The sequence below is a fragment of the Schistocerca americana genome, chromosome 3, assembly GCF_021461395.2.
Source record: "Schistocerca americana isolate TAMUIC-IGC-003095 chromosome 3, iqSchAmer2.1, whole genome shotgun sequence".
NCBI classification, from domain to species: domain Eukaryota; kingdom Metazoa; phylum Arthropoda; class Insecta; order Orthoptera; family Acrididae; genus Schistocerca; species Schistocerca americana.
The window spans coordinates 334,935,761-334,951,991 of NC_060121.1; the positions used below are offsets into that span (position 1 = coordinate 334,935,761).

At 38.1% G+C, this 16,231-nt stretch overlaps 1 protein-coding gene across 1 annotated transcript; it reads left to right on the forward strand.

Annotated features, from left to right (window-relative positions):
- The first annotated feature begins 3,753 nt into the window (after window positions 1-3,753).
- LOC124606067 (lipase member H-like) lies at window positions 3,754-14,664 on the forward strand. The gene is made up of 5 exons (XM_047138030.1): window positions 3,754-3,793; window positions 8,133-8,381; window positions 11,101-11,289; window positions 12,000-12,156; window positions 14,607-14,664. Exons 1-5 carry the CDS (start codon window positions 3,754-3,756, stop codon window positions 14,662-14,664), a joined length of 693 nt encoding a protein of 230 aa, XP_046993986.1.
- Window positions 14,665-16,231: the final 1,567 nt, after the last annotated feature.

Below are 16,231 nucleotides of genomic sequence, written 5' to 3' on the forward strand. Positions count from 1 at the left end.
AAAGAAAAAAGCAAAAAAAAGCAAAGCGAAATGAAATGGAACAAGCATGTGAGGATTATGATAGGGAAGGCGAATGGTCGACTTCGGTTTATTGGGAGCATTTTAGGATAGTGTGGTTCATTTGTAAAGGAGACGAAATATAAGGCGCTGGTGCGATGTGTTCTTGATAACTGCTCGAGTCTTTAGGAACCATGCCAGGTACTATAAAAGGAGACTTGGAAACAGTTAAGACATGGGCTGCTAGATTTGTTACAGATAGGATCGAACAAAACGTAAGTGTTACGGCGATGCTTCGGGAACTCGAATGGGGATCCCTGGAGCCAGACGACGTTCTTTTCGAAGAACATTATTGAGAAAATTTAGAGAACCGACATTTGAAGCTGACTGCCGAACGATTCCACTGCCGCCAATATTAGCGCGTATGGGGCGCGAAGATAAGATATGAGAAATTAGAGCTCTTACGGAGGCATACAGACAGTCGTTTTTCCCTCGCTCTATATGGGAGTGGATCATGAATGGAAATGACTAGTAGTAGTACAGAGCACCCTCCGCCAAGCACTGTACAATGGCTTGCGGAGTATCTATGTAGATGTAGACATCTTTAAAGTACTTGTATAATGAAGAAGCTGTCAATTACTCACAGAAGAAAGGTATATATGGCTTTGTGATACGTAATGCAGTTAGGACTCTTCCGCCCAGCAGAAAAGGAAGAGTAGGATAGGTTATTTTACTTGTTTGTTAGTGTCCTTGTTGTTGTGGTCTTCAGTCCGAAGACAGATGTGATGCAGCTCTCCATCCTACTCAATTCTGTGAGAGTCTCTTCACGTCCGAATATCTACTGCAATCTACATCCTTCTGTATATGTGTACTGTATTCATCTCTTGATCTGCCTCTACGATTTTTACCCCCAACACTTCCCTCCAATACTAAGTTGGAGATCGCTTTATGTCTCAGAACATGTTCTGTCAACCAATCCCTTCTTTTGTTCAATTGTGCCACAAATGTCTTGTCTCCCCAGTTCTATTCAGTATCTCCTAATTAGTTACGTGATCGACCCATCTAATCTTCAACATTCTTCTGTAGCACAACAGTTTGAAAGCTTCTACTCTCTTTTTGTCTAAAATTTTTATCGTCCATGTTTCACTTCCATGGGTAGCTACATTCCAAACAATTAACTCCAAAAAAGATGTCCTACAACATAAATTTATCTTCGATGTTAACAAATTTCATTTCTCCAGGAATGATTTTCTTTCCATTCCCAGTCTACATTTTATATCCCCTCTACTTCGCCCATCATCCATTGGCTGCCCAAATAGCAAAACTCGTCTACTATTTTGAGTTTCTCTTTTTCTAATCTAATTCCCTTAGCTTCACATGGCTTAAATGTTTGTTCCCACAGCAAAGAAATGATATATTTCTTGCTATGAGTCATTACTGATAATGATTTACTTGCTGCACACTACAGGCCTATTCTTACAGGATATAGTGGGCTCTTAGAACAACGTGTAGACAAGGAATTATAGAAAGAAAGAGAGGGAAAGAGAGTAGTATTAAAACCTCTATTCCTACTTCTCTTTAAGTGCTGTAGTTCTGTTTGGCACTTTTTGAATATAAAATCTTTTAATAAATTCATTTTACCGGAATACAGGTTTATGTATAATCACTATGGCAGTGTCCTGTAGCTCCTCACAAGGACAAAAGACAACTCACAAAGGAAATCCTTCCATCGTTCTACCACTGCCTTGCATTGTGATATACTAAAGAAATCTAAAAGTATGCAGAACAAAACTGTAAAAATACATATGGCTGCCTTACTTTGATGTTCTTGTAGTGTATCTCTGCCTTACTGTGTTCGTTGTTGAGTAATCGAGTAGCACCTAGGTGCCAAATGATTGTTGAGGCTGCTTGTCATGTGAAACGAGACAGTTATAGAAATGATAAATGTAGGCTCAGCACCCAAATAAATTAGAATATTGAACAGATAACGAGAAAGCTTAGAAAGCATTAGTATGTATAAGTAACTTTATATTGAAAGTATGGAGTGCGGTTGATGTCGAAGCTAGAGTGCCGAATGAATTATGTTATTGTTAGAAGATTATGAAAATAGACGGAGTGCAGTTAAAAGGCAACAGTATATGTATGTTTATTTGCGTAATGAAGAATAGTTTCTACGTAATAAAAAGTTTCTGGTTTAACTGGGTATTTGAGGAGTTATTAACATAAATGGCCAACATACTGAGTGACACTGTATTTAAATGTTCGGTATTTGCTTCCCCCACATCGATATCTTACCTACGGCGACGAGCGATCGGAAAATCTTCGATAAATAAGTGTGCACAGGAGAATAAAGTGAGACAGCGATATCAGAATTAAAGAAGTGATGTGAAAGAATTGGCGCCACGTGCTGACAATAGTGGGGAACGGGGGGGGGGGGGGGGGGGGGGGCAACTGTCGAACGGAGGGGCAGCTTAACAGACCACGCGGCTTGAATGGAGTGAAGTTTCCGAACGCTGAATTGAATAAATAGAATGTATTCACAAAATTGAAACGACGTAACTACAAGAACGCCAGGTAGCGACCTTCAACATTGGAGAGGAAGCCACAACAAGTGTTTCAAAACAGCTAGAATTAAGTTTATAAGAACCCAAACAATTAAAGAAATTATTAAATTAAAAATGGGAGAAAAATAATAAAACAAATAATTTGACATAATAGGAATAGACTGATGTCAAGCAATGCTTCACTAGCATATTTTATTGAAATAGTCTTATTTTTGGAGAGTGGAATAGTGGGCTACGATATAGAGTGAACTATGTTAGAATTGTACTTTGCTTGCTTATTCAAGCTAGACTACTGATATTACTCGTCATGACTGAAACTGGAGATAATGTTAAGTGCAGTGGAAATCGTTGGCCCACGTGAAGAGCAACGAATGATGGAAACTGTTGTTAGTGAATCGGAGAAATTAAAGATGCTAGAGGCATTAATGGATAAACGGAAAAACGAACGAGACAAAAAATAGGCACAGCGGATAAAAAGAAGTAAGAGGAAAGAGGCACAACTGTGTGAAGAACTTGAAAAAAATATTTGGACAAATATTACACAAATTAGAAGAAGGTATAGCCAAATACGAAGCTTTAGAAACTGGCAATGATGTGGGAACTTCTGAACTGGACGCAAAGCTGCAAAAACAAAACAAACCTGAAACAGCTGCGGATACTAGTGAAGAAGTCTTAGTGAAGACAGTTTTAGATCAGGAAGGCTGTACGAAAGAAGAGAGCGAGGTAGAAGCAGTACAAAGTACGAGACAGTAATGTAACTGAAAGTGAGAAGATAGCAACAGAAACAAACGAAAAGTGTGATGGACTAGGTAACCGTGTGGAATCAGCGAGGGAAGAAATGGAAAAAAAAAACTATAGCAAAATCGAAGAGGACGAACTCGAATACATTGAAAATTAGTTAGAGCAATTTCCAGCAGCGAATACAGTGAAATTGCAGTAATTGGTTTTCGTCTCAATGATGGGAAACTGGGAAATTTTTTCTGTAAGGTGCAACCGATCATGTACCTTTTTTGTACGAATATCAAAGAAGGCTGGTCTACCGGTTGCACAGATGAGAAAAACATCAGCGAAACGAACAGAAGACGATTGCTCGGTAGAAAAAACGAATTGACTGCTAGCAAACGTACCAAAGTAGGAGTGAAAGAAAGTAAACAGAGGAAACGCGCAGTAATGAAAGAAGGAGGAATCAAGTATGAGAGGGGAAAGACGAACAAGACAGAAGATTCGTGAGTGTTAAAAAACATCACACGTGTGTCACGGAAGAAGAAACATAACAAGGTTTACGGTGCCAAAAACAACGGCAGAATGATGAAGAAAGACAGACTGCAAGCCTCATGACGCTGTAGCGACAGCCAGAACACATAGGTGTTTCATAAAAACTTTACGAGTGTAAATGATTTTGTAATTTTTCAAAATATTATTTGTGAATGGACGCTTAGGTACAATTTGTTTTTCTTGGATTTTTCCACACGTCCTGTGCTAACGGCAACAGCGAGTCAGGCATCGACACTGCGCAGGCGCGGGATGGACTGCTCCCTTCCGTCATGCAGCTACGCACTTGCCATCACCGATTTGATTAATATTGACAGGGTGCGCAAATCAGTTACATAAAGAGAAAGATGCAGCTGTCAACCATTTCCAGAAAATTGAGTTTAAAACTTTTAGGCATATGTATGAGTGGCGGCTCGTGGCCAAAGAAGATGGTGGTGCACTTTACTCACAAAGGAAAACATCAACAAAAGAGAGAAAATCGGTACACTGCTCAATGTTTTTGTAACGCCTGATACAAATAAAATGCTCGCTCGTGTCACTCCTGCATCTACTCGTAATAAAACCAAAAGGTGTTCAGAGAAAAAAGTATTACTTTTGCAAAATAAAAGGAATTACAATCAACTGCAGCTCAATGTGCTCTAGAGATGGGCAAACTGAAACACGCAACTGTTTCGAAACAAATGAAACAGTACAATGAAATGTTTCGATACGCTGTTTCGAAACAGTGAAACAGTTTGTGTTTTGTAATCTAATAAACCTACACATTTTATCATCTTGAATGTTTACTGTATAAGTATGTCCATATAAACAAAAATGAGGTGCGAGAGCAATAATCATATCGCAGAAAGCATGAAACTATCACTTAGGCGTCTTGGCAGTTTCGTATTTCCTGCAGCAAATGCGCTGCTTTCGTGTCGTGTGACTTTCATACTTTTCAATTGGCTGAGGACAGCCATAGCTGAAGACAGAAGAACCACCACGAACGGAACTGGAGGTGGGAGCAAACTGCAGAAACAACGGATATGCTACTGGGATTCCCACATTCCGTTAGTATGGATAATATACCCATCCTGCTAATTTCCATGCGCACAAAGGGAATCATTGTGGATAATAGGCACAGTGACTATAGACTCACAAATTACGCCAAATAATTCGAATAAATAACAAAATATAACAGAAAAAATTTTGTCTTTCAAGGTGTTTTGAACCGTTACTATAAATTCACCATGCTTCCCAGCCCTTCCCGTTCACTATTACGCTATCAGTGATATGTCAAACAGATTGCTTTCAATTATACCTACATAAAATTTATGTATATGTCTAATAACTGTCACTATACGCCTTTTTTTATTCACATTGGTGTAGGCTTACTTGCGTTTCTTAATATGATTACTGTACATGAACAGAGAATCGTATGTTATAAAAAAATGTGTAATTTAACCGAATGATTTTCACATATTTGTTATTTTGAATGTGAATAGTATGCGTTGCTTTATTGTTTGGTTAGTGTTTATAAAGCAGATGTTACGCCATTTCGAAATAGGACAGTCAGATAGAAACGAAGCTTTATTTCCGGATATCTTAAGCTTCATGCTATTGCTTGTGAAAAATATTTCGACACTCTTGAAAGTGTTTCATGAAGTGGCATGTTGTGTTTCAGTGCCTGTGCCGAGCCCGAATCTCGTCCGACACAGGGCGGAATGAAACACCACTGTTTCGTAACAGTGAACAACAGCCGTTCCGAAACACTGAAACAGTTCCACGTATCGATACACTGTATCGAAACATAGAAACAGTGGCCAAGTCTAATGTACTCAAAAAGTGGTAGGCATGCCTTACTAACCTTTTTCAGAAGGACTGAGTTAATGCCGTTCGATTATGTCTCTGAATTTGGATGTGGTGGTGATCACTTGAACAGGAACTGTATTCTTCTTTCCTTTATATTTGCGAATCTTTCAATTACTCTTTGATTGACGACTGCAATTTCTAAAACGAGGTCTCGTTCAATAGAGAGCATCGCTGGTGCTGATAGTCTTTCTTGTTCCATAGTATTCCGCAAGAAGGTTTTGATGCGTTTCAGCGAAGAAAAACAACGTTCTGCTTCTGACGCGGTCATTGTAATTGTAATTATCGCTTTCAGGAGTTTCACAGATTCGCTCAGTGTATCACAAAGATTATTGTCTGTTATGTAATCCAGAAAGCTTAAAGCTGCACACATGCTTTTGAACCCCTTTCTTCCATAAGTAACAGAATTCTGTTTTAAGTTCCTTTGCTTCCAAAAAAGAGTAGCATTCTAATAGCAGCTCTGAAATACGTTTCTGGAAAACTGGAAGAGTAAGTAGCGAATTTCTCTGGTAGAAAGACAGAGGCTGCAACTAGGTGTCCAGTGAACTTGAATCTTTCTTTTGCCTCGTAACTTACGACATCACATACTTCTTTTGCCTCACGCAGTAGATTACACATCGCTGCGCAATCTTGTGTTCTCCCTCTTTTATGGTACTCATATAAACCTGTTGAATTTTCACTCACTCCTTCCCTAATGTTCGAAATTTCACGCTCAAAAGCTGTCAGCTGATTGTGTGCGTAAATTAGGTCAATATACCTGTTTTGTAGCTGGTTATACAAAATATCCATATGGATCATGATTTTATGAAAAAAAGAAAGCCAAAAAATGAACTTTTCATCCTCCAAAATTGTTACTAAGCCACAGGGTTGCAGGATCGTGTTCTCATTACACAGTTTTCCCCCCTGGCTCATGTTATTCATGCACGTGATAATATCTTCCCTATATTCGAAAACGGTATTGACGCTCCTTGACTGAAAATTCGAACGTGTAGGTACTGAACGTGGCAGTCGTTTTCGTACTATTTCGTCGAGAACTGCTGTTCTTTGAAGAGATGTTGAAAAGAAGCTGCAATGTCCCTGAAGTTTAGTGAAGAATATTCACACATTTTTATTAATGGAAGCGGCTTTAAGCATAATGAGATTCAACTGGTGGGCATAGCAATGAATGTATGAAGCGTTGGGGAACTTTTCCTTAACAAGAGCCTGCACCCCACGTGACGAGCTACTCATGACTGCTGCACCATCATATGTTTGCGCTATTATCTTATGTGAACAATTCAACCAAGTGATTATTTATCTGTTCGATAATGGATGTTGCCGAAGACTGGGCATCATGCTTTTGTGGTGCTATGAAATCCCAAAATCTTTCAACTCATCTTCCCTCACAATTACAGAAATGATAAACGTATGCTAACTGCCAAAACTGATAATAATATTGAAGTGATAACAAGAAAGCATAAGTGTGTATAAGTAATTTTATGTTCAGATTATGGAGAATGGTTGATATCGAAGCTGGAGTATCAAAATTAGTAATGTTATAGTTAGAAGACTATGAAAGTAACTTGAACGAAGCTAAGAAGCGAAAGTATATATTTGTATGACGAAGAATATGTTTCATACAATAAATAATAACTGGTTTAACTGTGTGTCTAAGGAGTTTATTAGTACAGGGTGTCTCTATAAAGCGTCGTCAGGCGCAATTTCTCTAGTACTTCAGCAGATATTTGCAATTTCATTTTTGCATTGCATAGCTGTAGTCAACCCAAACACTGTTCAACACGTTTTTCATACGACGGCCCTTGCTGACGGAAACCGTCGGTTTATTTCCAGTTAAAGCCGAATTTTACGTGCCCGTTCGAAAAAGTGGTCTCAGATTAGTCTAGTTCTACCCGACTCAGTAACACAGCATACATGGCGGTAGCAGTCAATGTGGGCCAGGGCAGTGCTGTCGCTGTTGGAGACAGGTTATTCTTCGAGTTTTACTGTCCCTGTTAACACCTAACGACAAAACAGAAGTCGCACTAGACTTCTCTGGGAACGCCCTGTACTTTGAAGATAATTTTGTTTGTAAGTGGAAACAAACCGACATTTTTCGTGGACCCTGGGATTCGCACAAAGGACTTGATGAGCTGACTCCAGCTACACAATGCAAAAAAGAAATTGTAAACATCTCATGAAACACCAGAGAAAAAGCGCCTAACGACTCTTAGGATAATACCCTGTATAAACGACCAACACATTGAGTGACTCAATAATTTACTGTTCGGTATGTACTTCCCAACACAGATACCTTACATCTGTCCCACTTATATCTATTTCTGTTATCTTTCTCTGGTTCAAATGATAGAGTAAGTTCCCTCTCACAAGCATATTAACTTTTTGCAGTTTACCCTTCCTACAATTCAGCGTCCTTACTTCTGTGACTCCAGGAATAATAATAGCTTTATTTTTCAGGGTGGCTACAAGCTGGAGATTACAATGTGATTGTCGTAGACTGGTCAGTCCACGCAGGAAACTGGAATTATGCTCAAGCAAAAGCTGCTGTATCAGGAGTTGGAGAAGTGTTGGCTGCATTGATCAACTTGCTTGCTTCTCTTGGTGCCAGCACCAATAACATGCAGCTTGTAGGACACAGCCTAGGCGCCCATGTCTGTGGTGTTGCAGGCAATCGTGTTACTGCAGGAAGACTAAACAGAATTACAGGTAGGAAGGGATCAGAGTCATATTGTTAAATGCTTAATAATACCAGATGTAGCTGTACAGTCACAGATTCTGTAACTTCCCGTCTCATTTGTCTGATGAATAAATTTCCTGAATGTTTCATACTTCCATTTGTTATTTACAAAAGCTAATGGCACGAGAGATTCAATTCTTACGTTGCAGTTAATAATGGAAGCAAGACTAAAGAAATATCAAGACACGTTCATAGGATTTGACGACCTGGAAAAAGGGTTCGACAATGTAAAATGGTGCAAGATGTCCGAAATTCTGAAAAAAGTAGGGGTAAGCTATAGGGAGAGACGGGTCATATATAATATGTACACAATATGTACAACAGTCAAGAGAGAATAATAAGAGTGAACGAGCAAGAACGAATTGCTCGTATTAAAAAGGGTGTAAGACAAGGACGTATCCTTTCCCCCCTACTGTTCAATATGTACATCGAGGAAGCAATGAAGGAAATAAAAAAAGGTTCTGAAGTGGAATTAAAATTCAAGGTGAAAGGACATCAATGATACGTTTCGCTGATGACATTGCTATCCTGAGTGAAAGTGAAGAAGAATTACATGATCTGCTGAACGGAATGAACAGTCTAATGAGTACAGAGTATGGACTGAGAGTAAATCGAATAAGGACGAAGGTAATTTGTGGAACAAATTTCTGAGAATGTACGTCTGGAGCACAGCGTTGTATGGTAGTGAAACATGGACTGTGGGAAAACCGGAACAGAAGAGAATCGAAGCATTTGAGATGTGGTGCTACAGACGAATGTTGAAAATTAGGCGGACTTATAAGGTAAGGAATGAGGAGGCTCTGCACAGAATCGGGGAGGAAAGGAATATGTACAAAACACTCATAAGGAGAAGGGACAGGATGATAGTACATATGTTAAGACATGAGGGAATCACTTCCACGGTACTAGAGGGAGCTGTAGAGGGCAAAAACAGTAGAGGAAGACAGAGATTGGAATACATACAGCAAACCATTGAGGATGTAGGTTGCAAGTGCTACTCTGAGATGAAGAGATTAGCACAGGAGAGCAATTCGTGATGCGGCACATCAAACCACTCAGAAGACTCGTGACCAAAAACAAAAAAAAAAAGAAAAATGTTATACTACTATATTAAGTTCACCTTTAATTGATCATAATATTTTATCTGGTTAACACACCTTGCATTTGTTGTGTTTCTACTTATGGCTCAACTGTTTTATATTGATAGTAATATCTCGTTATATGTTCACAGCAAAATCAGCACCTACATTAGGCCTTTCAAGAAATATTGATTCTAACTTTCTTGTTTCCTATGACTTTTACTGTTTTTTCACAAACTTGGATCCATAATTTTAAATCATCAAATTTTTAGAGTATTATTTTGTTATTATTATTTCACTCTTTTGCACTTTTTATGTGTGAGGTGGGATTAACTTTGATTAAGGATTCTAACATTTTGACAATTTAACATCAGTCTTAATAAATGCACAATGACCTGTAGAAATTCTGAAGCATTATAGCACATTAACGGTGGGTTACTTTAGTCACACATCAACATTAACTTTCCATAGAATATGAGGCACAGACGTAACTTGAAATGAGAGTACTGTAATTTAATTCAGAGCATTAACCAAATGATACATTTTTATCGTTTTTCACGAAAGTTTCTTTTTTGTATAACCTAGTTTTCAAGCTGTGAGCCCATTTTCTAATACATGAATCAGTTGCTTGCTAGAAAATGGGCTTACACCCAAAATATTGGCCATATAAAAAGAGTACAGGTTTGTGAAACAAGACAAAAAAACTTGTCTCGTTTGGTACAGTACAATATACAGTACAATACACAGTGTTTCATCAAGAACCCAAAGCTGAATCAACTGAAGTGATTAACTCAGAGAAAATAAAGCTTCACTAAACAAAGACTTCTCTTGAAGTCATCCATGCTATGTGGAAAAAGTATTGATTCTATGGGAACATAAATAAATATTTGATATTGAAACATGATTCATGGATGAGCTATTCCACTAATGTGAAAGTAAATCAGGACTTTCTGTGGGTCTTAATGAAACAATTGACAAAACATTCCTTTGATGATGAACCTGGTTTTGTTTTGTGTAACCAGTATGAACTTAATTTCACAGCTGTAAAGACAGCAGAAAAGAAAGGAACCAACAATATACTGATTCAAATGCCTTGTTCTCTCGTGATATCAAAACTCATAAGGATAAGTGAGCTTGTTAACATGTGAAGGCATGCTGGCCCCAGTTTGAAACTGCCTTGTAGATTAATGATGGAGTCTGGTGTGCCAGCCTGCCTGGCTGTGGTTTTTAGGTGGGTTTCCATATCCACTGAGATGAGATTCAGGCGGTTCCCAAGTCACACTTCTGATAATTGTGCACAAACAATTTGAAAATAATCCCATATTTGACCATGCAATTACATGGCATGCAAACAGAAGGGATATAGGAATTGCTCCTCAGGACTGTAGCTGGAAGTAGCTGTAAAGTGGTTTTGGGCGTGGTAATCTGACAGTAATAATAGCTCTCACACAGGTATGGTTGGTTCTCTGTGAACTTATTGGGGGAGGGGGAGGACACCATACCAGTCTTGACACGGCACTGACTGGCTAAAGAGTACGAGAGAGAGAGAGAGGGAGAGAGAGAGACTATCAGAATAATATTCATCAAAAACATGATTTTGTCTGCACAGGCATGGACCCAGCGGCACCACTCTTTGGTATAGAGTTTACTGCAGACTGTCTTGATGCAAGTGATGCTAGCTTTGTACAAGTAATACACACCAGTATCGTATTTCCTGGCTGGAAAGATGCTATGGGATCAGTTGACTTCTATCCAAATGGTGGATCATCCCAGCCTGGCTGTGGCATTGATGCTGGAGGTTAGTTATTTATGAAATTGTGTATGTCGAATTTTTTGTTGCAAAAGTAGAGAGAGTTTATGTATTGACATGCAACCTGTTTCATACCAACCGAATTAATTGTGGGATGTATGATAATAATTAACGAATAACTTCTCCCGCATAAAGTTAGTATTTATTTGTGACATACTGAAGATGTACAGATCTTACAGTTCAATTAACCAAAATATTCACTTATGTACAAAAATCGATTGTGAAGGAAGGAACACTTTTCAGACTTAGATATGGTGTACAAATTAGATCCTTATATGTTTAAAAGTAAAGAAAGTGTTATGTAAAGGTTTTTTAAATTACAGCTACCAGTCACAAACTTCGTCAAATTTTGAAATTACCGCTACCAGTCACAAACTTTGTCAATTTTTTAAATTACCGCTACCAGTCACATATTTCTTGAGACAGTCACAGTAGAAACAAAGTCAAAATGGCTTCTAAGAGAGTGTTCACTATGTTACAACACAATTTTAGCGTATTTCTGCTTTTAAAATTTTATAGTTTCTATACAGACAAAATGATATTTTTAAATAATTGTTGTAATTTCTTTAAAATTGTAATTTTCAGCTGTTGCTCATGCGACATACAGTTCTAAATGATAATCACGTTCTAGATTGATTCACATTTCTGTTAGTGTTTACAGTAATGATTACTTGTGCTTTTTGTTCCACAATTCACAGGTGTCTGTAGCCATGGTCGCTCAACAGAATTCTTTGCTGAATCTATAACAACAGCCACCGGTTTTAAGGCACACCAGTGTGGCAGCTGGAATGACTACAATAGTGGAAGTTGCGATGGCAATCCAACAGCTCTCATGGGAGAGACTGTATCAACCAGGTAAAACATATTCAGTAATATTTAATGTTGTTTATTAACTTAAATAATTTAGGAATTCCTGAATAATCTAGATAAATATCGAATTAATACTTCCATGTAAATATCCTTCACCTTCTATTCACCCATTCAAACGTATATACATACATTATGCTCTCAAGGTAGTCAAAAAATCATTGCACATCTTGATTACTTGTGATATTGGAAGCTTATGAAAGGAATTAAGTAAAAACCAATTTTTCAATAATAAAACATACACATATAACATTAATAAAAGTGAGTATGTATATACTTTTTTACACTATCACTCTAAAAATGTACTGACTACTACACTATATTGACATCATATGATCTATATGCACATCACAAGCAAAAAGTCAGTCACACATTTCTTCATCCTGGTCAATAATACGAATTTTCAAGGGTGATAGAGCAGGGCAAATGTATCACTTGTAGTTTAGGAACTCTTCTCTGGAAACAAGTGTGATGATTAATAAGAAATTAATCTTGGGATGACTCTGCTCTACCCAGGTAACTTCAGGACCTTTAGACTTTTATCTGTTTGATGTAATAAATTGATTTTATATACAACACTGCTGTTCTTACTGTATGGTAGGCACAGCCATCCAACATGTATGCATACATCATAAAGGATGAACACTGGAAAACCCACTAATACTCTATAGAAAGTATGATGTGTGCACCAACATGGGTAGTGCTGATGTTAATATGTTTAAGACTGCAGATTGTGCTTACAATACAAATTGTACAGCATTAATGAAATTGTGTTGGAACCAATTACGGAATTCGTGTGTGGGCATCCATTTGGAAATTATAAGGAAGTTGACCCGTTGTATTGGGTCAAGTGTCCATGTAAGAGACATCTGATGCGCATAAATGTATCCAGACGTTTTTCAATATTTAAGGGAATCTGGGAAGTGATACAACAAGACAAATGCCTGAAGAGGACAATTTACTGCTTCGACTTCTAAGTTGCTGGCATCAATGAGAACCTTCACTCAGCACTCGATCACTCGCCTGCGAATTGGTGTCTTACACAGTATTGTGTGGTACAGAAACAACAGCTACACTTCTACCACCCACAGAAAATCCAACCTTCGTCTTGCTGACATTAGAGTTTGTGTCTCGGAAAGTAAAATGGAAATAGTACGTACACCCCTTGCATTCACACAATGTAAGTGTTATAGAACCTACAGACTTCCATCTCGTGTCGAGCCAATGAAAGCTGTGTGGTCAATCCTGACTTTCCAGCATAAGTACTTTTCTTGGAACAGATCTGTTTCGTCAGGGCTAGAATGCTCAGTAATTACGAATATCACATATAGGTCATTTTGAAGCCCATGCTATAGTTACAGTTGTGAAGACCCATGACCATTGATGGAGCTCCAGCAAACTTGCATCTCTTGCTCGAGAACATCTAGTTGAGATATTTAATTGAAGGTGGACAGGGAGGCGAATTTTATTTCTTTTCTTTTAAATTGGTTCTCCTGATAATTCGATTTCTTCATATGGAGTCATGTAAAAAGTCTCATCATGTGACACCTGTAGAGACTGAAGATGGAAAGAAGTCTCTCTTTCTGTAACATAGACTTCTACAATGATGTCAGGCGACAAACCTGAGTAGAAGTTGAGGGATTCCACATTGGGCAATTGTTATGAAAGTAGTATCTTATATGAGGTGTTCAGATAAACGTAATTATTACAAAAATGTGTGAACTCAGATTTTTATCTCCAGGAGATAAACAGTAAGGCTGACACTTACTAATTTTCACTTATTTTAGATCAAATTTCTACATCTGAAATTGTTTCACTATGTCCTCCCCAACATCTGTGAAAGTTTGTGTTACCGCCACTGAAACATCTTGGCAATGAGCCGAACTTGAAACATGCAGCAAAACCAAAAAAGAAAAAGATTGCAATCTTGGAGGAATTACTGTCACTTGTCCAACTTTAAACAGCTATAGAGAAGCATAACATAAAACAACCCCAAGACTGTATTGTAAGTAAACCATACTTTTGAGATATAATTGCTAAACATTATAAGGAGAGACACCTCCTTTGTTCAGGGAGAGGAAAGTGTTGAAGGAAAGGAGACTTGTAAGCATCAAAGATGCAGGGAAAAACCTCCCTAGATCCTGAGTCGAGGTTAACTTAGTGGAAAGTATATATGGTAACGCTCCTTTGCTTTGGGGTTCTATTTGACTACTCCCTTAGTCTTAAGCATTACGAATCTCTTTAATTTCATTGTTTTATCTCTTCTGCTGCACAAAGAAGACCCTTACTCTGACAAAAATTTTACACCTTTGTTTGTGCTTCTATCTGCAGTTGGTTGGTGATGATGCGTTTTCTGTCTATATTATAAATATTTTCAGATTATTAATAACTAAATACCATATTTCTGTAATACTGCATACTGATTTTCTTTCTTTCAGTGCTTCTGGAACATACTATTTGGCAACTGCAAGTTCTTCACCATACGCTCTTGGATAGAAGTGGTGCACACTGTCTCTTTCCAAACTTCTTTATCAGTCTGGAACAATAATTTTGATGTTGATCTAATATATAACTATTATTAAATGAATAAATTTGTTTGTTGTACTTTATAAAGACTCTTTTATTTTCCTCGAAAAAAAACAATATTGAATATACAATTTTACTTAAATACAATGTCCAAGAAAAAAAGTGTATATGTATTATCGTCCTTGATATAATGAAACTTTCTTCCTTAACAATTGTGCTGATAGTCCTCGACAGTAAAGTAACTCTGTAGTTTATTGTGTTGGTTTGGTGTATTAGAAAACGAGCAAGAGCAGTAGAAGTCTGTAGATACTTCAGTAATTAAAAGAAATAAATGAGACTCGTCCGGGACTGCTATGGTCGCAGGTTCGAATCCTGCCTCGGGCATGGATGTGTGTGATGTCTTTAGGTTAGTTAGGTTTAAGTAGTTCTAAGTTCTAGGGGACTGATGACCTAAGATGTTAAGTCCCATAGTGCTCAGAGTCATTTGAACCATTTTTTTTGAGACTCGTCTATGACAATCAAACTTGTCAAATCAGGCAAAAATCTTAAACAGCAAGTTCCTGGCTTTGCCCTTCTCATCAGATTTTGTTTCACTAGTATGGAAACAGTTGACAACACCATACTGAGAACTCAATAAAATCAAATACAACCTGATGGTGGCACAATTACAAGATAAAAATAGAAAGCAAAGAATTGAGAAGAACAAATAGTATTTCTTTCATTTAGTAGCAGGCAAAGCTACACGACAGAAGGCTTCTAGTAGGGAATACTAGATGACCAATAATTTTAAGGTAACAGGAGACGTAAATTTGTCACCTACAGCCTCAGTTCTCCACTTAAAAATTTTAACAAAGGAAATAAATCATAAACATTGAGTGTTCAGGCAATATTTTGGAATAAACCCTCTATTATTGCCCGAAGCTCATAGACGACACATTGTAGGTGACACTGACGAGCAAGTTACCTCCTCAAATCAAAGTTTCTTTGATTTTAAATGAGGGAAACACACGTGAGAACAAACTACCGATCGCCTATCGAATTTTTGCACTTCCGGATCAGCGCAGTTGCTAAACAGGAGCTAGAAGCGACGTACAACAATGGTGGCCATTATGCACCTGCTCACAGTGAGTAGGAGCCAAAGTGAGACTAACGCATCCGGAGGAACTCGATGTGGCCGCCAGATTTCAATAAGAACCATCTGACAGGATTCCTGATGAACAGCTGTGCGCGGTGGGTGATGACACTCAGGGTTCCAACCACAGATGGCAGATGACCCGGTGGTATTTGTTTCATTCGCGTTTTGGAGCAGATGCTCGCAAGCGCGTTACAACAAGCTCGCACTAAAACGCTGATCGTGATCTCCAGTAGGCACCACAGTTCGCAATATGATGCAAGAACAATTACATCTTCAGTGTGTGAGTCACACGAGTTGGCCTCAGCTTAACAAGACAGTGGCTGACTATACATTCCTGAAAGGAATACAGGTCAGTATTTTCTCTTCAACTCGATCTCTGAAGTAAGCACACTCTCGAAATCA

What these genes read in the sequence shown, in the direction of transcription:
- LOC124606067 (XM_047138030.1), top strand. Translation starts at nt 3,754, where the DNA reads ATGAGAGGGGAAAGACGAACAAGACAGAAGATTCGTGAGT. An exon ending in AAGACAGAAGATTCGTGAGT is followed by an intron (nt 3,794 to 8,132) that starts GTTAAAAAACAT and finishes TTTATTTTTCAG; the next exon opens with GGTGGCTACAAGCTGGAGAT. An exon ending in GGAGAGACTGTATCAACCAG is followed by an intron (nt 12,157 to 14,606) that starts GTAAAACATATT and finishes TCTTTCTTTCAG; the next exon opens with TGCTTCTGGAACATACTATT.